The sequence below is a fragment of the Temnothorax americanus genome, unplaced genomic scaffold (genome assembly GCF_048541705.1).
Source record: "Temnothorax americanus isolate GAGA-0224 unplaced genomic scaffold, ASM4854170v1 Scaffold50, whole genome shotgun sequence".
Lineage (NCBI taxonomy): Eukaryota > Metazoa > Arthropoda > Insecta > Hymenoptera > Formicidae > Temnothorax > Temnothorax americanus.
The window spans coordinates 944,278-965,481 of record NW_027509658.1 but is presented as its reverse complement, the minus strand read 5'-3'; the positions used below and the strand labels follow the sequence as shown (position 1 = coordinate 965,481).

Below are 21,204 nucleotides of genomic sequence, written 5' to 3'. Positions count from 1 at the left end.
CATGAACCAACTATTTTCGTTTGGTTCAACTTCACGTTGGATCGACTCTGTGAAGTTGCATTCGATTGTACGTTCGATTATTATAAATTATAGTTTATAATTTTCGAAGCATTGCATTGGCGCAAAGAAATTGTTTTTTTCTTATACATAATATATTTGAAAATCTAATTTTTTCGCAGCGTGTTTATTTTTAAGAAATGTGAATTAAAAGAATACTTGCATTTTTAAATGTCATTCTTGTATGATGAATAATTTATAGCAATAATTATACATAATTTTACTAAACCTACATGTAAATATATATAATTATAGCAATAATTATATATAATTTTACTAAATCTATCTGTGTAAGTATATACAATTATAATATTATAATTATATTAATTATATAATTATATAATAAATATAATAATCATATCATAATTCTATTAATTATAATATTCCAATTTTTTTAATTATACACACATTTATATGTAACTAAGAATTATATAATTGAAAATTATATAACTCTTAATTAGAAATATGATACACATTTTCGTTATTGCCTAATTATTAAAAAACCACTCGCTTAAGAAATTAACATTACAACAGGATATTGTATTTCCTGAGGTCTAAATCATTCGTGTAATACCGACAAATTTCTTGCAACTCGGAAAAATCGAAAGTCAAGTATAAACGAAAAAACATTGTTTTCCAACAATTAAACTTTTAGTGCTCTTGATGACATTTTTACATGATTGTCAATTTCTATAAAACGCAGCAATGGCTCTATTAGTATCACACGGATCATTCTGTCATAAGCTAGATACAGTAACAAAAAAATCGTCTGTACAATTTAAAATCATCAATAAAAAATCGTTCCTTGCTTCAGTTTTCTTATTTTTCTTTATCTTACGAAACTTTATAACTTGATGTACTCCGGTTTTCCTTCGCTGTTCCAAATTGTCTTCATTTTTCGAAATGAAAATACTGCATACAGTGCTGTAACAAGATTCGTTGAGAAATCGGACTCATTCAGAATCTTTATTATTTTTCTTTTCATTTTTCGATTCTCCTTATCTTTAGTTGAAATTCTTATACTCACAAGTAACTTCCCATTCCGACTGCGAGAGAGTGCCAATCTTACGATGATTCGCAGGTAGATTCTGCATATATTCAACAGCATGATGATAGTCCCGCTCGGGGTCGCCAAGTAAAGGTGATTCGTGATACGGCGGGTAAGTTTCTAGTGCCTGCATATTTCCTAAAAGAGATCTACCCTCGCCTTTGAAACGCTCGTAGAAATCTTCGAATCTGAATAAAAAATAATTAAATAATAAAAAACATTTTTTTTTTAGGTAATAACTTAGATACATTAGAAAAATGCGGCAATAATTTGTATCGATACTAATGTCTACGTACCTTTAAATTAACATATATATGCTTTTTACAAGTCATTCGTCAATAATGTGTATCGATTTAAGTTGGTGTGCTTCTTCTCTTACCTTTCAAACGACACTAATTCAAGGCCGTATTTCAGAGCCAACTTGCACAAAGTGGGTAGATGAACCAGGAATTCTGGGCAGTTGACTACACCATCCAAATAAAAATTGTACTTGGCGCCAAAGAGCGACGGTTTTATTTTGTCCTCGGATAAAAATTCAATATTGTATACATCATTGCCGAATTTATTACCATCGCAATGTTGCCATCTAGAACTGCAATTACAAAAAAAAAAGTATGAGCGTGTGTGCGTGGTCTATTAGTGCTGGTCTAGAGCTATTGCTGCATTTTATAGAAACTGACAATCATGTAAAAATGTCATCGAGAGCACTAAAAGTTTAATTGTTGGAAAACAACCTTGCTTTAAAGAGTATTTAAGCTCTAAGCCGTAAGAAACTGACCAATCACAGTGGAATGTGAGGAGAATACGCGACTGTGATTGGTCAATGTCTTACGCGGCTTAGAGTTTAAATACCCTTTAAAGCAAGGTGTTGTAGATCAGCACTTGGGAAGGAATATAAAGAAGGGGAAGAAAAACATACACTAAATCGTACGCATCTGGAATGGTTCCGATAAAGTAGCCACCCGGCTTGAGACTCTCGCTGGCGTTCCGGAGCATGCATTCCGCCTGCGGTAGGGACTCAAAACTGTAGTGAAAAGAGAACTGGCAGCTAACAAAGTCCAATTGCATACTGGGATCCATGAACTTTTCCCTCAAACGAACCTGCAACATACCTGATTAACAAAATTCCATTGACAAGTGCATTTCTTGCTAGGTGGAGTTTATGCGTGGGGTTGAAGATGATGATAGGTATCCTCTACCTTTGTACAATCAGCCGTTATGAACTCCGCGCTAAAAATGGGAGCAAAACCTCTGTCTTTGGAACCTTTCTTATTCACCATGTCATTGTACCGTTGCTGACACTGTTCCAGCGACACTTGTGCTATATCCGCGCAAATCAGGTGTGAGATATTGGCCTTTTTCCATTTAAGAAGGTCTCCGCCTTTGCCGCAGCACATGTCCATTACTCTGAGCGAAGCGCCAAAACTCTTGCCTTGTCTCACTTTGACTACATACTCATCTGATAAATAATAAATTTATAATAAGAATAAATTCAATTTAATATCCATTGCAAGAATAACTGATATTTAATATAAAAATCATCATAATAAGACAAATGTCAATTTTAGTCAAAAGTTTAATTTTTCTCAAATCAGCTTTGAAAAAGTGAAGCAAAACGTTTGCATTTTTAAACTTTAACGTTTATAATAATCGTGATTAATTTTGAGGTACTGGATAGCTTAAGCTGGTAAGCAGCTGTCCATCAAGCGAAAAATCCGGGTTCAATTCCTGATGCTACCTCACATACATAACATTTTAAATAAAAAGATATAATTCCATTGTGATAAACACAAGGACATCTAAAATCATAAATATAAACAAATCCAAGATAACTTGGTACCACATCACGACATTAGATTTCTTAGAGAATAAAAATATGTGTGCGTGTGTGTGATAAAAATAATAAGTTCCAAAGTTTAAATCATGGTACCGCTATCGGTTGGAAATCAATTTTCAAAAAGAACTAGAATTATACATCCGAAAGAATGCAATCGTGTATATATAGGCTCTTACTGGTCCTTCTTTCATTGGCATACCATTTAGTTGATAGCTAAAAAAAACAATAGATAGTTACTTATAAGCATGCTTTTAATCCAGTTGTTAAAATTCCTCATATACACGATGCGGCTCTGATTTCTCTGCGAAAGACCCTTCTCTTCAAGCGCATTGTAATGGTCCGCTACCAAGGCTGTATTGTCAAGGGTCCTGTTTACATCAGCATCCTTATCTTTCTCGTTACTTCCGGACGTCGTTAGATCCGAGGGTACGCTTGTACTCTGCGACAGAAAATATGTTAGCGAGACAATCTCACAGTACTCGAGGCAGTAACGTACGGCTAAGAAACTCACAGCAGACGAGGCATCTTCGTCAATATCGCGCTTTGCTACTTTGGACGGCCGCTCGCGATCCGGCGACAACTTGCACTTCCTACTTTGAGGACTCTCCGCGTCTGTATCTTTACTTGTCTCTGACTTTGCTGCGGTGGTACAAGATGTATCCGTTTCGCTGGAAATCACAATTTTTTTTTTCTTTCAAATTTATATCATCCGCGCTTAAAATAAAAATAACATTGTGCGAAAAATGTGATTAATTATTTTCATAAAATTCTGAAATAAAAAATTTACAAAATTACAAATTACAGAAATACGTTTGCCAATGATATTATACAATCAGAACAATCAACGATATATTTTATCTCTGTGAGAAACGCAAATATTAACGAGTCGATTTAATTTAATATTACAAGAATTTAGAAATAATCCTTCAAATGAGAAAAAAATTTATCACACACATGGGTATAAGTTAATGTCAACGTTAAAGCGCGGGGAAACATATATACCTCGCGTGTTGCCTCTCCTCCTCGTTCTCGGCCTTATCCTCCGCGCGAAGTGCCGACATGGTCGACGATACGAATCGTAAATAAAGAGATGCGGATTACGATGCGAGAAGTCGTTCAAGGTATTCGAAACGCGAGGACTGCCACTGGCTCATCACTGTGTACGCCGTACTCCGGAACGCGAGCCGATCTCATGCCGACGACGACGCGATCTCGCTGAATATACGCCACGAAAAGCGTTGCCAATGACGCAGTGACGCCAACATCGCCAACGGTGACACAGTGAAGTGAACGGAATGATTTTTCGCGCGTGCGCATTGCGTGCAATAGCACGAACGTCACGTGACCTTTCCCCCTTTCAATAGCGAACGTATCTTGTTGATTATTGTGACAAGAGGCCGCCACGTTTCGTTAACGCACATATGCGCGCATTTTCTATAGTAAATGTTACGTATACTATAGATAAATGCGCGCATATGCGCGTTACGGAACGCAGGGTGAATCGTCTATAAGAGGAAAGGAAATTAAAAATAAAAAAAATTAATAATATGTCTAAAGGTTGATATTGATTAAATACGCAATATATTCAATTACAGTAAATAGACAATAGACGTGCAGTTGTAATAAAGATTAATTTTTACAGTTGACTGAATTATATCGTTAAATTAGCAAGAGCTTTTATTTGTTAGTTGCAAGATAAGAAACATTAGCGATATTTAATAATATATAGACACAAAATTATATAAATAAATACTTTAATTTCATTTAATTATCTTCAATTTTATTTAAAGATAAATTATTAAATTTGAATAAAGTAAAATTTTATTTAAGAAATCTGGGAAATACGACAGTATATCAATTTTATGTGTGATTGAAACATAACGGACCTTGATCTTTTATTTGCTTGTGTGTTTCCTTTACCAAAAGAGTACGAGAGATAAATAATATATTTAAATAAATATAATAAATAAAACAACGACAGACAGCAATCTCTAAGAAGATGGATATCATATATAAAGGTCAAATTTTCTTTCCCACCAGAGCCTCAACACTAGCTCAATTAAGCTATATATGTTTGTCCTTCAAGTCTGTGTGCTTTCGTATATGTATACATTTCTTCACTGCCTGTCGAGCTGCATGGTCTGTGATATATTTTACTCATCGACGAAAATTTTATTATATTATATTTCAACTGAGGTGAAATAAAAAAGGTAAATAATTATTTCTTAATTAAGTTATAATACAAGAAAGTGTCATATGATATAATATATATATATATATATATATATATATTTATTTATTTATTTATTTATATATATTATAATAAGCCCTATATATATATATATATATATATATACTCTGAATAAAATTAATTACAATTGATTTCTATTTTCCTAAAAAGTATTCAGGCAAATGCTATTTGTCTAGTACTACGTTTACGCGAGCGTTACTTCTGTAGTAAACTTACGATATATCACTCGTATACGCGGAATAAATTATCGTAAGTTACTACAAAAATAACGCTCGCGTAAACGTAGTACATGAAAATATCATTTAAACACAAATAAACGGACGAAAGCTATTTGACCAAGCAGATATAGCATTTGCCTAGTCAAAAGCTATATTTTCTTAAAATAACCATTTGCCTATACTACATATACACATACATATACTGAATAGGCATATATTGAGAATCTTCATTTTCTTTATTATCTTTGGCACGAGTATTTTTCATAACATCAAATATTTTTATTTGTCCATCAGGAAAAATAATTTACCCAAAGCATCAATGGCTATAGTTCTTCAGTTCTGTTTTCTTTCTTTTTTTCTTTTCTATATTGCAATAAATCAGTGTATGTATTACCGTATATTCGTGCCGATCCTTTTTTTTATCCTGATAGAATATAAGAAAATTATCTACTCATTTTCATATACCTACATATGTAAAAATCTCAACATATATTTAAAAATTTAGAAAATATTTTTTTGAAATACGACACTTCAATTTTTTTATTATGAATGTTTCTTTCAGTTTCCAATATCATTATTTTTCTTTCTTTTAACTCAAATTTAACATTTTTTATGAAATAGAATTCCTTCTTATCGCCATAATTGTCTGTATTTTTTTAATGTGATTTTGTCCATTCTATCATCATGAAACAATTTTCATCAAAATGAATACTCCTGCATATTTTCGCTAAAATTACTTCTTTCAATATGTATATTTATTAGTCTATGTATATTATAAACACTCTCTAATATATTTCAAATTGTATCAACATGGTTCAATTACATGGTTCAATTATTATATTCGTTCCATTCTTTATTCCATAAGACGAGTCTTATTGCTATAGCGATCGAATACTGATATTTTTTGGAAATCTGAAGAACGTTATTATATGTCTGAATAAAAAGTATGATTCGCGGTACTTATATATAGTTCTTTATGCAACACGATGGCATTTCTACGAACTAAATTATATAATATGTATAATATGCAAATAAAAATGAATTGATTTAATTTAATTTAATATTTATGAGATATTTTTATGACTTACCTAAATTGTATTCAACTTAATTATACGGAAGAAACGAAAATGTCTTTTAGAAAAAATATTTAGAAGACTGTAAAAGAAACAGCCATGTTGCTTTTTACAATTTAAGTTTTAAATTTTTGATTGATTAAAAGAGCATGTTGGACGACTGCGCACAACTGCAACTGCGCATCCACTTGGTTGCGTTCCAAAATTCACTCTAGTTAACTAAAATGCTATAGTGTACGTGACGTAAACTATAGATTTTAGTTAGCCAGAGTGAATTTTGGAACGCAACCCTTCAGTGTCGTTTAGAGCAAGTGTCGATTATTTATTGATAGTGACGAGTTTAGGTTATGAGTGTTACGGCAATTTTCGGGTTTCTCCGCATTTAATTGCGCGTAAATGACAAGAGCAAGAACGTTCGCTTAATTAGCTCGATTAATAATAACTCGCGCGTTTTTTTCGCCTTTTGAATCGTGGGTGGAGTGCCAGTCACCGTGAAGTTACGAGCATGTAGTTTATAGGTTAGGGGTTCTATCGGGAGACTGGGTATCTTAGAATTTATTGCTGAAACATTAAAAAAAAAATGGTACAATTATTTGTAATTATATATATTGAGCAAGCTCATCACGTATAAAAAGAATTTAATAACGAAACTGATTAGGAGATTAAAAAAAAGATGTTTTGTTTACTTCTCAGTGTTGCCACCACCACCCACGGATGATTGGAAAGATTGAAAAATTATCGGGAGCAATTATTGTTTGTCTACGTATTTGCGGACGAGAGGAGTATACGTATGGAACGTCCGTTGTTCCCCGCTTGGACACCCGGTTCCTAGCGATGCGCGGACGTAACCAAGCGCAACCTTGATCGTCGAAGTTGGTACACGATTCTTAATCTCTTAACGCACACACGTTCTCATCTATTATCTGATCTAGATTTGCCCTGCGCGACGCTCTTATCTGGCAGCTTATCTAAAATTCAATAAGACTCAAAGGATAAATATCGCCCCTCAATGTTTAATTGCCGCCAAGTTTCTTGCCAACAAGGCTCTAACTCTTTTCCAGCTATTTCGGCTGTACAGAATTCAGGCAGGGAGGAACGTTGGTCGTACACCGCTTGCTTCCTGGAGCGAGATTTTGAATACTTTCCTCTGTTATGGACAGCTTCTCGCAGGACTACGACAACAAAATGGAACCGTTTGAGACGTACGGCGAGTCTATGGTTACGGCTGCAAATCACCAATGTGACATCGGTCAATCGGTCAACAATCAGGTACCCGCACAGGAGCTACAAATGCACAGTCAAGAGAGTCACGACACATTGACGTTGCAACAGCAGAATCAGACGGAGCAGACGCATCAGGTGACGCAGATGGAGTCGAATGTTGAACAGAGACCAACTTCAGTTAGATTGCCCGCCTTATTGGATGGAGAATATTTTACGGTGACCAGGGTGGAAGACACTAATGTTACAGTGCGTTGTCAGCAGTGTAAGAAACAGTTAAACGGCAATCTGAAGTCCACCGGGAATTTTCTTAGTCACGTAAAGGTAAAATTGTTTAAAAAACTGATAGAATTGTCGGTGTAGATTAACAGGATGAAAAGAGGGCCTCTTGATGTAAAACCACGGGGATGAGAAAAGGGCTAAGCCTAAACGCCAGTCGTTGGTAACTTCTATTCTCACATTTAATATTTATTTAACACATGTGTATTTAATATTTATTATTTTATTGCTTCTGGTGTATATCTACAATTATATAATTAATTGTGTACCAGTCATTGTGCTTAAACTCTCTCATCGGGCCTTCTTTTACCGTTGCAGATTTAGGTAGAGAAATTTCAATTACTTTCATTAGCCCTATTACTTTTGTAGCGATTACATCCGTCTCTGATGAGCAGAATAAGGTGCAAATCTAGTCAGAGAAAATCCGCGATATATGTGAACTCGACGTTATCCGATAAAAGCCCCGAGATAGTGCGAGAAAAGCGTACAGTTCTTCAAAATAAGAAGCGCTATAAAACGGTAAGCACTACTTTTTATTTTCGCCGTTTGTAATTTGATTTCGCTGCTCTATGAAAATATTAAAATACAAGAAATTACTATTAGAAAAGAGGATTGATAATTAGCGTAATTAAATTAGTTTTAGATGGAATTATCTTGAGTTATTTAAATATATCTATGTTAGATGAAGATTATTTAAGATTGATTCTAGAAACACACATATTTACATCTCTTAATCATTTAAATTAATTGTGCTTAGATTTTCTCATTGATCTTTTTTTTATCCACTTCGATTTTACATCAAAGAATTTCTTTCCTTTATCGCGTTGTAATTAAATTGACATATTCACACGCAGGAGGAATGTACGGCCGGAAACGAAGAGTCTTACGAACAATCTGCGGATTGGAATGACGCACCATTAATTCGGGGATCCGAAGAGCCGGAATCCGCGGATCCCGTTTCTCCAACTCTGAGAATGTCACACAACAATTCATTCATGATGGAGGATGAATATGACGCAATCGGCCGCAACGTTGCCGCCAAACTCAGGAATATGAGGTTGGACCAAAGAATAATAGCTGAGAAATTAGTGAATGACATTTTATTTGAGGCTCAGCTCGGTAATCTTCACAGAAATTCGAGCATCCACGTGTGAAAGGAAGAGAGATGTACATATGTGTGGACTGTGAGTCGATATTATATATCTTCTAGTGAATCGCGAGAGAACGATCTTTCGCCTGATTTGGTGCAAAACGGTGTGATATGATTAATAGAGTTATCTGATCAGTTATATAACACGCGTGCGTGTGTATGTGCATGAAGATTGCATGTTCGTGGATGAATGGATAATGATTTTCGTAAATGATATTTGTATTCTAGCCTTATCGAATGACGAACGTTCATAGTTTTGTGATACATCTATAATATTTTAATGTCTTGAGATCATTACATTTGGACTTTTAAAGACAAGGAGTTTAAATATTTTGATCTCAAGAGAGATACACATAAGCGTATATTGAAAGCGTTTCGCTTTCTTTATATATAAATGTATAATATTGTAAATAATACAATTCGCGTAACAATGTAAAATATGTTGTCAAATAGTGATGTGTGCTGCCTAAAGTAGTATTAGATTGGTTGGAACAAGTTGCCAGCTTTTTTGTTAAGGTATCTTTTAAATGAAATCACCAATTTTTCTTAAAGCACCAAAGAACATTTTTTAGATGAGAAAAGTGTATAATGATTATCTTTACTTAATGAATTAATTCAAATTGTGTGCAATTTGTAAGTCTATTTGGCAAGTATGGGAAGTTTTTTTTTGCACCAATCTAACAACGATCATGTCCAAAAGTCTTTTTCTATACCAATCATTCTATACATGATTAGAGTAAGACAGTCAATTGTATATACCGAAGCGCAGTATAGCTCATAAATATAAGTTTAATAAACGATATACTTTTGTGTAAAATATTCTCAAAATGTTTGAACACCGAGAGGTCTAAAGCTTTATCAAAAGTCGAATAAAAACACCTACAAGATGTAAATAAAGTATAGAAAGCCGCCAGAATGCTCGGAAGACTTGTTTCTTCCGAAAAGTTCGATCACAATCTCTCGAGTGTGTATCTACAATGTATTTACACGTCTTGTACGAAAGTAAAAGCGGAAATACGATTCTCAGAAGACTTATCTGAAGGACAGTGCCCCCTCCAACGATTGTCAGCTGCTGTATACTCTGCATTTCTTTGGCTTGAACATCGCGTAATATACCGCGGACGAGAGGACGCAGAGCGCCATGCTGCCGAGTATCATGCCGAATATGTAGGTGTACCAGAATCCGTTCCAATCAGCGTTCAAATACCACGTGAGAGTCAACGCCACGTTCTGCGCGATCACGAAGACGTAGTACGGCAACATCCACCAGTCGGCATACTTGAATTTGATCCGATATTCGATCAGGCTGAATATATAAACCAGACCGAGCCAGAGATTGACGATGAATGTGATGACGTCATAGTACTTGGAGTAGTAATATAGATAGGCCAACATGAGAGCGTAGTGCACGCCCATCATTGTCACCACGGTTATCGGATAGAACTCGTAAGCCACGGCGATGGTGAGCACGCGCGCCAGGATGAAGAAAAACCACCAAAGGAAAGACAGGAACTTTCCTATCGGGTCATCCTCCTCGAGACCCTTCTCGGAATACTTTCGTTTAGGAACTTTCAGGCTCTGCGCGCTGCTGTCTATCAGTCTTTGGTTTGGCTCGAGGGTAGCTGCTACTTTCGTCGCCTCTTCCTCCGTATAAACGGAATCTGGACGCGGCGGCGCTGGCAAGTCCGGCACTGGGAGCGGTGCGACCGTCGTTATGCCGCGAAGCGGCATCGGCGGTGGCGACACGTGCACGTTTTTCGGTGGTAACGGCGGAGTCACAGAGACCTGACGGTTCAGCAAAGCCGTGTGTGATTGAGTCTGGAGCTCTTGCTCGTTCTCAGCGATTGGGTTTTCTTCCGGCGGCATTGACTCGGATGACGCATTCATAGTGTCTTCTTGCTTGGTTGCGGGCAAGGGTAACGCTTGTAGTGGGGCCTTTTCCTCGATACTATTCAGTTCCTGATTGAATTAAATTGACATTGATTATATTTGTTAATATTCACAGATATATCCCTCCAGAATAATATCAAATAGATATATAACGATTTTCAAATTGCTCTGAAATATTATTTTTAATTGTAATCGTTATTTTTTTATTGTAATTTTTAATGTTAATCGTAATATTTTTAATTGTAATTGCTTGTATTTAATTGATTTTTAATTTTTAATAGTAATCGCTAAGCTGGATCAAGTACCTGAATGCAGTATTTCTTTAGCCACATTGCCCAGGGTAGTTTCCTGCCGTTTACACGCTGGCTCTCGAATCTTTGAAAGGAAGCTGTCTTGATGGCCACTGTTACAATGGACATAATGATGCAGAGGACCTGTACTGTCACTGCAAAACAAAAAAGTGTATTATGTAAGTCATTATTATATAAAATGATATATATATTGTGTGTGCGTGTGTGTGTGCGCGCGCGCGTGTGTGTGTACACACACACACACACACACACACACACACAATATATTATAAAAATATATTGTACATACACATGTATCTTCTCGAATTATGAAAACGAAATTGTATGCATAATCGTATCGAAAAAGTGATTCTCTCTATTTTACTTGATTGATAACTGCGAGGCACAGAGCTCTGCCTGAAGAGCAGGTGCGCCTGGAAAACCGCCTGTGGAGCAGCTTGGAACCATGCCTGCAGAAAGAAATACAATTCGATGGCCGCAGGTGCCGCAGCGACATTTAATGTCTTGACTCTTTCGTTCCCGGATAAATTTATGGCGTCCACAGACAGTACAATGAGTCCCGCGTATCTATAAAAATGTACTAATTTGTACACACGACTGTTTATTACTGTTTAAACTGTATATAAAGTAAATTAAAAAAATATATAGGGTGATATTAAAAAAGTGTTTTATATTTTGAGAGCAGATAGTATCTACTAATCAAAATAAGAAGAAAATGTCCAGTAAACATGGGTCCTAAGTCTTAAATCAAATACCTTTTGAAATATGGATCAATATTTATTGTATATTATAAAAGGTGTTCTCTATGTGGTTCCCATTTATTTTCACACATTTCGAATAAAAAAATACACATTCCTACGATGTTTGTACGTCATCGATGATAATGACTCAAATCTTACTATACTGCAGAAATAACACAGGGAGCTTTCCAGCAAGCGACACAGGTCGACACAAGCCGCGTTCTATTATATCTTTCTTTTTTGGTAATGAGCAACAAAGATAAAACGCGACTTGTGTCGAGTTGTGTCGGTTGCTGGAAAGCTCCTACAATTAATATAAGAACAGGGCAATGTTCGTCATTTGAAGACTTGGTGTATTCAACACTCATTGATGACGTACAAACATTGTAGGAATATGTATCTTTTATTTGAAATGTGTGACAATGAACACCTCTTATAGTATACAATAAACATTGCCCCATATTGAGATATTACACATGTATTCGATTTAGGATCCATATTTACTGGACATTTACTTCTTATTTTGCCGAGTACTACCTACTCTCAAAATATGAGACAATTTTTTAAACACTGTATATATGTGATAAAAGTAAATTGGCTTTTAGTAACTAAAGCGAGTAATGACGGAAAAGAAATACCTGTATAATACGAAGAACACGAATCCTATGAACTGACACACTTGGAGACCGAACCAGCCAAGTACGCCTTTCGACACCTTATCGCCTTCCGTCATCCACCAATCTGGCCTCGAAACTGTCAGTATAAAGTACATGAGCGCCGGTGCGTAGATAATTGCGAGGGTGGACATTCCCCATAATGGATTTTCCTCCTTGAAGTGTTGAATAGCTACCACGAAGTCAGCAGCAAAGTGAATAATATATACAAAACAATTGACCAATGTCGGTACGAGAAAAATTAGATATATCTGTTCGGTCGACTTCAACGGGATCTTCATGCAACGCGTAGATTTCCTGTGGCAAAGCGTATTTGCCACAGAATTTACAGAATATATCTCTTTCGCCATTTTCCTGGAGCTAGCAAGTTCGTCTCACATTTCTATGATGTCACATATGTTCTTTTAGTAAATATTGACAGAGTTGTTCGCTGCCTAAAAGAGAAAGAAGACAATCGATAAAAAGAAAATTGGGATGATCATAAGAATACTGCGTCATTATTTGCTCCAATACAATAAAATAATAATTATTTATAAATAATGAGACAACGTACAATAAAACTGTCACATAAAATAACCTGTTACTTTGATATACTGATTTATTTAACATTAATTTAAACGTAGAGTGCAATCGTGACAAGAAAGGGAATATATTTGAAAAGTTAATGAACAATCGACATTCGTGGTTTACCTAAAACGGAGCACGATCAGGCACGCGACGCTCCCAAGTCTCTCTTGGTTTCTCTCAAGGCCGATCAAATCATTTCAACGATAAGATTGCGCCAGTTCAACAGGTAGCACGGTCATGCTCCTTAATTTTTCGATTTTTTCGTCAGGTAGCGCGGTAGCATCGCTCCGCTCATACGGTCTTACCGCAGAGCTCGAAGCGGAACGCAGTAACGCACTCAGAGACTCTCGTCAGCGTACAAATTACGCAACCGCGCGCGAGCTGTGCGATTACAGAGTACAGGGAAATTTACGGAAGAGAAAGACAAGAGGCGTTCCATACGTTGTGCGCATCGGCACGATCGATTAGTCAGCGCGCCGTACAAACGGGGAAGATAGCCCGATAAGCTCACATTTCGCAAGGTGGTGATAAAGCGTCCCCAGGTATCGATACCATGTCGCCGATAGGTTATGACTATTTTTTTTTTTTTTCTCGTACAGGCGTACGCACACGCGACTGCGCATTTGCGCACCTGTTCGGAACGCATGCGAGAGTACCGTGTGTAGCACTCGCACTCAAAATGAGACAATTTATTTTCTTGGAATAGAAAGAAGTTTTTTAAAAAGCTAAAAAATTATTACAATATTTACTTTAGTCTTTTTTTTTTACATCAGAGCTATAGAATTTTTAATTAACTCAAAAAGTAAATTTCTCAGAGGATATAACGGAGAAACGCTGGATTAATTTTATTGACAAAGTAGCACTTTATTCATATGAAAAAGTAATACAACGTTAGGGCCTGTGCTTAATTTCTTTCTTTGAATGATATCAAAGCGTAGGAGACAATTAGAAGGCCTTCATCTTTTTTGGACTCTATATCTGTGTATGTGTATGGTGCTCTACTCAAGACTTTTGGATTATATCTCACCGAGATGCGAGGACCGTATAAGTCTGCTATTACATATAAGCTACTTATTTAACAATATCTTTCTTCGCAAAAATCACCGGTCATTCTGATTTACATATCGTCGTTTGTAATCTGCTAGATAAAATAACGTATACCACCCAGTCATTTTGTATTTTGCATCTTGTAAAATATATCCCGTAGATCTCTACAATTATCTGCGATCATCAATCTCTTTTAAACGCCATTAACCCAAATTCGCCACCCGATATAGTATATGTAGTAGATCGATTACTATTTGAATATTTTTATCCGAGTTGCTTTTGAAGCTTCTTAGTCCAAGAACTTATAGTGTTACCTTAACCCTTATGTCAATACCCGGGTACCCACCTGTGCATATATCGTCGCTATTTGAACTTTTATTTATAAGTTAATTTAGTCAATAACTATAATAAAACTCATATTTTTAAAAGTGGGTACCCGGGTATCCTGGGTATTAGAATCAAATAGGTAAACTTCAAGACAATAATTTTTTTACTTCCGGGTATTGAAACAAAAAGTTCATTGCATATTTCGATAGTAAAAAGTTCAAATAGCGACGATCCGGGCGGTTATAAAGAAATTTTCATGCAAACATTAAAAATTTTACCCATATATACACAGGTGGGTACCCGGGTACCGTGGGTATTGAACAACGTCGCACACTCCGGGTATATTGACATAAGAGTTAATATTAAAGCTACTAAATTTATCATTTTCTTAAACTTTGCTTGGTACAAGAAAAAGTATCGTCGACTTCGATCTTCAAGAGTTTTGAAATTTTCAAACAGCTTTACGTGCCATCAATATGGAAAGAAAACTGAACAAGTTTTTTCTCTATAAGATGCGGGTAAGAATACTTTAAATAAAACATGATATGATACTCGCTATTAACAAGTCGATTATTAAATCGCAAGGGCTATCTCATTGTAGATAGATGATTCGTATAATGGCTCAGCCCCCAAGCTTTGCGATTTAATACTTAAGACTTTGAATACCACTTAAATTGTCATTTTTTTTCGTACAGGATACTTATACAAGATATAAATAGTAAACAACTCTTTTCGTCTGTGGTGCACGTAAAAAGCGCTGTCGAGTGTGTATGCGTGCTATTTTCGAAGTATATGAACGTATGTATAATTGAGGAGGCAAATGTGGGATATCCCTGGATCCTTTTCTTTTACCAGAGCTCGCCGTCCTTTTCCTTAGCCGGAACTTCAATTACTCGCGGCTTGTCGATTATTCTAGCCGTGCGAAGGCCCTTCTCCACGATGCCGATAATCCAAGCTTGATATCCTTCCTGTTTTTCGATATCTTTACAATAAGCCGCGGCCTGTAAAACACAATTCGCAATTTTAAAAAACTGCATTAACTTTACATTTTAAAACTACTAACCGCAGTCTGCTGGATTAGATTCGTAGACAAAACTTCTTTAAATTTGAATATTACTCGTCCGAGTTGATGTAAAATAAATTTATAAGGTGGTTGTATAAATAAAATTTATACAATTGTAGGAAGGTTAATAACTAAATATATATTAACAATAAATAGTAAAATATACTTCCTATTTCTCTACCTGTCTTTCTTTAGAATATCTCACGAATATAAGATATTCTACTGTATTAACAGGAAACTCGATCTATAATTTGTAAACATACAAGCGAGAAAAATATCGAGCTTATCAGAAATCAAATCCTTTACTTGTCAGGCAAATGCTCTTAGCATGTTAAATTAGATCGTATGTTAATATTACCTGTTGCCTGAATGTACCTAATGACGTTTATGTCTATAAATTTGACGATGTATAATACGATTTAATGAACAACTTATTAACCTGTTCACGAGGAAGGCAAATGAGCAGACCGCCGCTAGTCTCGGCTGAGTGGCCCTGCAATAATTGGAACATGTTCCCGCATGCCTTCGCTACTGCTGCCATCTTCGAGATAACAGGGAGATTATGGATAACAAAGGAAACTTCGTTCTTCTGGTGTTTTGCCAGATTCTGAGCGTGTCCCAGAAGACCGAAACCAGTGACGTCCGTAGCTCCGTGTGCGTTGTATTTATGCATCAATCTAGCAGCTGGAAAATCGAGTGGCCATGATTGATTTTAATTAGTTTAACTGAAGATTTTATTAATTGATTTTAACGAAACATCCTCTAATGAACTTTGCGTTTGATTCTTTTTTAATGAAAATATTGAAGGAAAAGACACTTGTCGCAGAATAAGTTTTGCTAACAATAAATGGACAAGTAGATAACATTTATATTCTTAATTAATTTCATAATAATGGGTAATACGTGGCTTCGTGTGAGACAGTTTGATTCATAGTCGGTAGCTCCCGGACTTCTCGACTCTCGTTCCGTGTATGCCTCGGTTAATAAAAAAATTGTTTGAACGGTTGAAGTTTGTAAATAAAGGCGCGTGAAACAAATTGTAACAAACTTATCCAAGTTAATGTAAAATGAATATAAAGGTACAACTGTAAGAAGGCAAAAAAACTAAATATATATTAACAATAAATAGCAAAAATTCCTTCTGTTTCTCTACCTGCCTTTCTTTAAAATATCTCACAAATATAAGATATTCTACTGTATTAGCAGGAAAATCTATATATAATTTGTAAACATATTAACGGGAAAAATGTCATTTTCCCGCTTTCGGAAACAATAATCTCTTTAAATTAGTTTCATACAAACATATTTCAATAAAACTTTAACCTAATGGTTAGTTGTAAAATTGAAAAGTTGAAGATAAACGGCCATCTCTCTCGATACTTTCAGCGAGTAAAATTTCAATTCCAAATTGGCCCGGTGTTATTAAAATTAAAAGTTTGAGATATCCTAGCATGATTCAGCATCATGTAACATAGGATGTACCTGTTCTGTTCAACCTGGCCATGCTATCCATTGCACGTTGATAACCTTTTCGCACATCCTCCTCGCTCACTACAAGCTTGATTCTGTTCCAACGGTCCGGCTGGTCGAGCCATTGATGCGCGTTAACGGCAACTTGTGTACCAAGAGGCTTTGTTAGGACCAATACATCCCCAACTACGGCATTATCCGGCCTAAATCCGAGAACCATAAAGAAACTTAGTGCCAAATCTAACAATAAATGCCGATACTTGTGACGATCATCGTAATTAATTACGTACACGATATACTCATTTGGTTGGCAGACAGTGGTAGCAACTCCACCAATAGTGCACCAGGGATTTACGACTGTTTGGCCACCAGTTACCGTAGTGCCCGCATCTAGAGCAGAATCCTTGAATCCTCTCATGATCAGCGGCACAACAACATCGCGCTCTTTCTCCGTCATCTTCGTACTGACACCCAGCAGCATCAACATGTTGTCGCAGTCCGTGACGCCCATCGCGTACAGATCACTAAGGACATTCGTGCACGCGATTTTACCTGGAAAACACCTCCCATAGCAATGAAGTAGACGAAATAATACAATTGATATATATATAGATCTGAATTTGCAGATTTTACAAGTGTGACATTTAATTTAACTTGGTATCATAATATTTCATAATGTTCTCATCCGTTCGACGTCCCCTGTCTTACCCATCATGTAAGGATCGTCGACTAGCGGGTAAAAGAAATCTGTAGTCTGCACCAGGCTAAGCCCACCGTGTCGCACCGGCGTCACGGAGGAATCCATGCCAATGCCTGAAACAATATTACAATTATTTATTAGATTACTGCAACATAAAGTAGTACAATTTAAATATTTTTTTATTTTATCTTTAATTATTTTACAAAGTATAATTGCACATGTTTCTTATTACATATTTTAGGGTCTAAAAATCTCTAAATAATGTTACATAAAGAATTATAAAATTTCGAAACATATGTAAAAATATGACAAAAAAAAATTAAGGACAAAATTTTTTAAAGTAAAATAGAATTGCATTCATTGTTTTTTATTAAATATTTTAGGTTTCTTGTGTGGCTTTTTGTAGCTGAAATTAAATAAATCTATCATCGTTAAACATTTTAGGGTTTGAATAATATATATTAAAAAAAATTAAAATCTATAAGAATATTACAAAGAAATTAGAGAAAAAAATGATGTAAATTTCAAAAATTTATTTGCTCCAAGTGTTTTAAAAATGTTTTCAGAAATTTCCAGAAAAAATTGTAATTAACAATACATAATATTTCCAATGTATTTTTTCATTTATGGTATGTTTGAATAAAATCTGAGGTAATATATATCATCGCAAATTTGTGCGAATCAGCACGCCAAACTATAGATTGAGGTTGAGAACACCTGTGCTTCCGGTGCCACGGGAGAAATTAGGCGGGAGACGACACGGTCGCCATGTTACGGCAGGGCTGCCTCGCGGCGCTTTCAGGCCCGGTATAAAATCAACAAGAAAATCAAAGACAAGAATCGACGACTTTGCATCTCGCACTCGAAATATTCGGAGTCACGCGACTCTGAAATCAGATACAGAGATACACATTGTTGCCGGAAGTCCGAGAAGGAGGAACAATTTTCCCCAAGCGTGTCGAATTTTCTATGCAAAAATTCGCTTCGAGAAAGACGCCGAAGGAAAGGGAGAGAACGCAAACACGGTGAGCCGAAGATGCCGGCTCGCAAAGCGCGCCGCAACAGGGGCTCCAGAGCTCGTTGATTCATTCATTCGCGTCCGTTTGCTTACCGATGCGCGGAATGGCCATGTGCATGAAGTGGGCATGCTCGTGATCCTGTGCGGACGCATCGTCCGCCTGAAGTCCCTCGAGGAGTTTACCAAGAACCTCCTGAGGGACTTTACACCCTCATCCTTTCAGATCGGCGAATCGCGTCAAGCGGAAGGATGCATCGAGATCATGCGCCACCGGGTCGAACGGCCTGCGCAGCGCCAAGGCATTCGGATTCCCCTCAAGCTCGAGCTGCGCCACGGTCAGGGCGTCCTGTGCCACCGGGGTGCCCTGCAGCTCCGCCATCTTGCCGTGAGAACTCGTTTACGAGGCGGAGATCGGGAGGAGGCAAGTCGGTTTTTACGCCTTTGCCGGTACGTCGCGGCCCACGTCGAAACCGCGTCGCGGAATAACGTGGCGAGAGGACCGCCGATATTCCTCGTAACTTTTCGTCGCGCGCGCGCGCAAGTTGCCGCACCGGTGTGCTCTCGCCGCTAACGCCGCTTTCGTCGTACGCCCCGTACGGTGATAACGCAAACGCCGCCGAAGGACAGCCACTGGATCTCCCGCGCGCGAACTCGTAGCAAATGGGAATTATACTGTTCCACACCGGCGTCGACTAACCGGGACCGTATGCTTCAACAAAATGGACGCGGTAACGCCGGCACGGCGATACCGAGGGCGCGAGCGAGCCCCCACGATGCCACCGCCACGGTGCCGGCCGCGCGCGCCGATTGGCCAATTTCGAACTTGCGCACGCGCCCGCGGCGCCGTTCCGCAGGAGCGTAGCGAGCCGCGCGCCGACCACCGTCCCGAACTGCTCCGTTTCTTCTTTGTCGCCGGACTATATACACTTGACTCCGGCCGAGTTCGCCCTGCACGCCTCAAAGATTTCCCGACGACGCGATTCCGTGAATCTATAAACATTGCGATATATTCGAAAATTGAAAGTATTACGGTTACGCGCGTGAGAAATTATAATAGAAGAAGAACGATCGTTGGATAAAGCATATATAATTCGTTTTTTTTTTTTTTTAAGTTCGGAATAAGCCTAAATTTATCATCGTTTCTCCAATTGGAAACTCCAATTTTTCTATCAATTGCTCCTTTCATCTTCGTTATGTATAACGTGGATGTACATTTAGGTTCGTCTTTATGCGATTGCAGATTTCATTGTCGCATTAACATCGATTCCTGCGAATGACGTTTACTGAGAACCGACGCATTCGTGTGAGTGCAGCGACGTGTTTCGTCGCCGATGCATCGACCAACGTCGGATACAATATAAAGGATATTCATATTTAATCCGCATTGATCCTAGCTCAAACAAGTCTTTCGCACAGGCGGCGGTAGTTCCGGCCGGAGCGACCGGAGCGATATATAGGCGATATATTCGACGTATGCTGATGTGTACGTCCCATGAATATCATGGCGATATCGGTCGAAGTGGCGGTGCCGCGGTGCCGAAGTGTACCGAAGTCCATCATCGCGAGACGATTCGTGTCACTCATTGGTCGTTTCTCCACGTTCGTCTCTGTCATTTGTTATGTCTCGAGCACACCGCGTTGTCGCGGCGAGCCAATCGCGACGCACCGGCGTGCCGACAACGGTTCTCAAATAGAGCGTTTTCTCTACTCCGGATTTTACATTAATTTATACATTGTAGAAAACGAAATGGAGAAACCTTTCTTGGGGAAAATTAATTATCTAAATTATTTCATGTTTCAAATACAGTTCATGTCAATTAAGGACTCTATACATGTTATAAACATATAAGTTGAAATTTATACAATTGTGATTTTATAATTGTTATAAATATATCGTTGCAATTATTGTGTATAAGGATTTGTTCAAAACATGACGATTCGTAAAGCAAAATTTTGCAAAAATCTCGCCGTTCACATGTAAACTTGGGAAAAACATTGCCGTCGCAAAGATTTGACGGTTGCACGGTGGATGTTGAGGAAACTGTCGGCGAAATGTCTCCGGGTGCCATGCGCGAAATACGTGGCGTGCGAGATCGTCTTTGGAATGCTGTCCGGCCGATCGCGCCGGTACTCGCCTCCTTTCGCGACGTTTCCCGCGCAAATCGTGACTACGGTCCGCTCCCCGCGAGTTCCGCCGCGATCGCATTTCTATATTTTCACGTGTTTCTACAATTATAAAGAAATGTTCCAGAAACGTCCGCAG

The 21,204-nt window shown here is 37.4% G+C and overlaps 4 protein-coding genes across 6 annotated transcripts; 1 reads left to right on the top strand and 3 right to left on the bottom strand.

Annotated features, from left to right (window-relative positions):
• Nucleotides 1-784: 784 nt before the first annotated feature.
• On the bottom strand, nucleotides 785-4,213 carry Rnmt (RNA guanine-7 methyltransferase). The gene is made up of 8 exons (XM_077418923.1): nucleotides 3,945-4,213; nucleotides 3,454-3,610; nucleotides 3,180-3,381; nucleotides 2,305-2,564; nucleotides 2,025-2,206; nucleotides 1,485-1,697; nucleotides 1,085-1,293; nucleotides 785-981 (listed from the first exon to the last, which is right to left on the bottom strand). The coding sequence occupies exons 1-8, from the start codon at nucleotides 4,001-4,003 to the stop codon at nucleotides 902-904; spliced, it is 1,362 nt and encodes a 453-aa protein (XP_077275049.1). The 5' UTR covers nucleotides 4,004-4,213; the 3' UTR covers nucleotides 785-901.
• Nucleotides 4,214-6,767: 2,554 nt separating this feature from the next.
• On the top strand, nucleotides 6,768-9,953 carry LOC143904330 (uncharacterized). 2 transcript variants are annotated; one of them, XM_077418927.1, is made up of 5 exons: nucleotides 6,768-7,067; nucleotides 7,178-7,356; nucleotides 7,546-8,029; nucleotides 8,354-8,503; nucleotides 8,839-9,953. In XM_077418927.1, the coding sequence occupies exons 3-5, from the start codon at nucleotides 7,637-7,639 to the stop codon at nucleotides 9,136-9,138; spliced, it is 843 nt and encodes a 280-aa protein (XP_077275053.1). In that variant the 5' UTR covers nucleotides 6,768-7,067; nucleotides 7,178-7,356; nucleotides 7,546-7,636; the 3' UTR covers nucleotides 9,139-9,953. The 2 variants fall into 2 exon arrangements, with proteins under 2 accessions (XP_077275053.1, XP_077275052.1); XM_077418926.1 differs by having other exon boundaries at nucleotides 7,178-7,360.
• On the bottom strand, nucleotides 9,070-13,876 carry LOC143904327 (uncharacterized). 2 transcript variants are annotated; one of them, XM_077418921.1, is made up of 5 exons: nucleotides 13,440-13,876; nucleotides 12,714-13,183; nucleotides 11,625-11,902; nucleotides 11,330-11,469; nucleotides 9,070-11,093 (listed from the first exon to the last, which is right to left on the bottom strand). In XM_077418921.1, exons 2-5 carry the CDS (start codon nucleotides 13,097-13,099, stop codon nucleotides 10,200-10,202), a joined length of 1,698 nt encoding a protein of 565 aa, XP_077275047.1. In that variant the 5' UTR covers nucleotides 13,100-13,183; nucleotides 13,440-13,876; the 3' UTR covers nucleotides 9,070-10,199. The 2 variants fall into 2 exon arrangements, with proteins under 2 accessions (XP_077275047.1, XP_077275048.1); XM_077418922.1 differs by having other exon boundaries at nucleotides 11,700-11,902.
• Nucleotides 13,877-14,155: 279 nt separating this feature from the next.
• On the bottom strand, nucleotides 14,156-19,511 carry Sps1 (inactive selenide, water dikinase). Its single transcript, XM_077418924.1, has 6 exons — nucleotides 19,035-19,511; nucleotides 17,932-18,036; nucleotides 17,514-17,775; nucleotides 17,236-17,426; nucleotides 16,193-16,437; nucleotides 14,156-15,691 (listed from the first exon to the last, which is right to left on the bottom strand). The coding sequence occupies exons 1-6, from the start codon at nucleotides 19,318-19,320 to the stop codon at nucleotides 15,539-15,541; spliced, it is 1,242 nt and encodes a 413-aa protein (XP_077275050.1). The 5' UTR covers nucleotides 19,321-19,511; the 3' UTR covers nucleotides 14,156-15,538.
• Nucleotides 19,512-21,204: the final 1,693 nt, after the last annotated feature.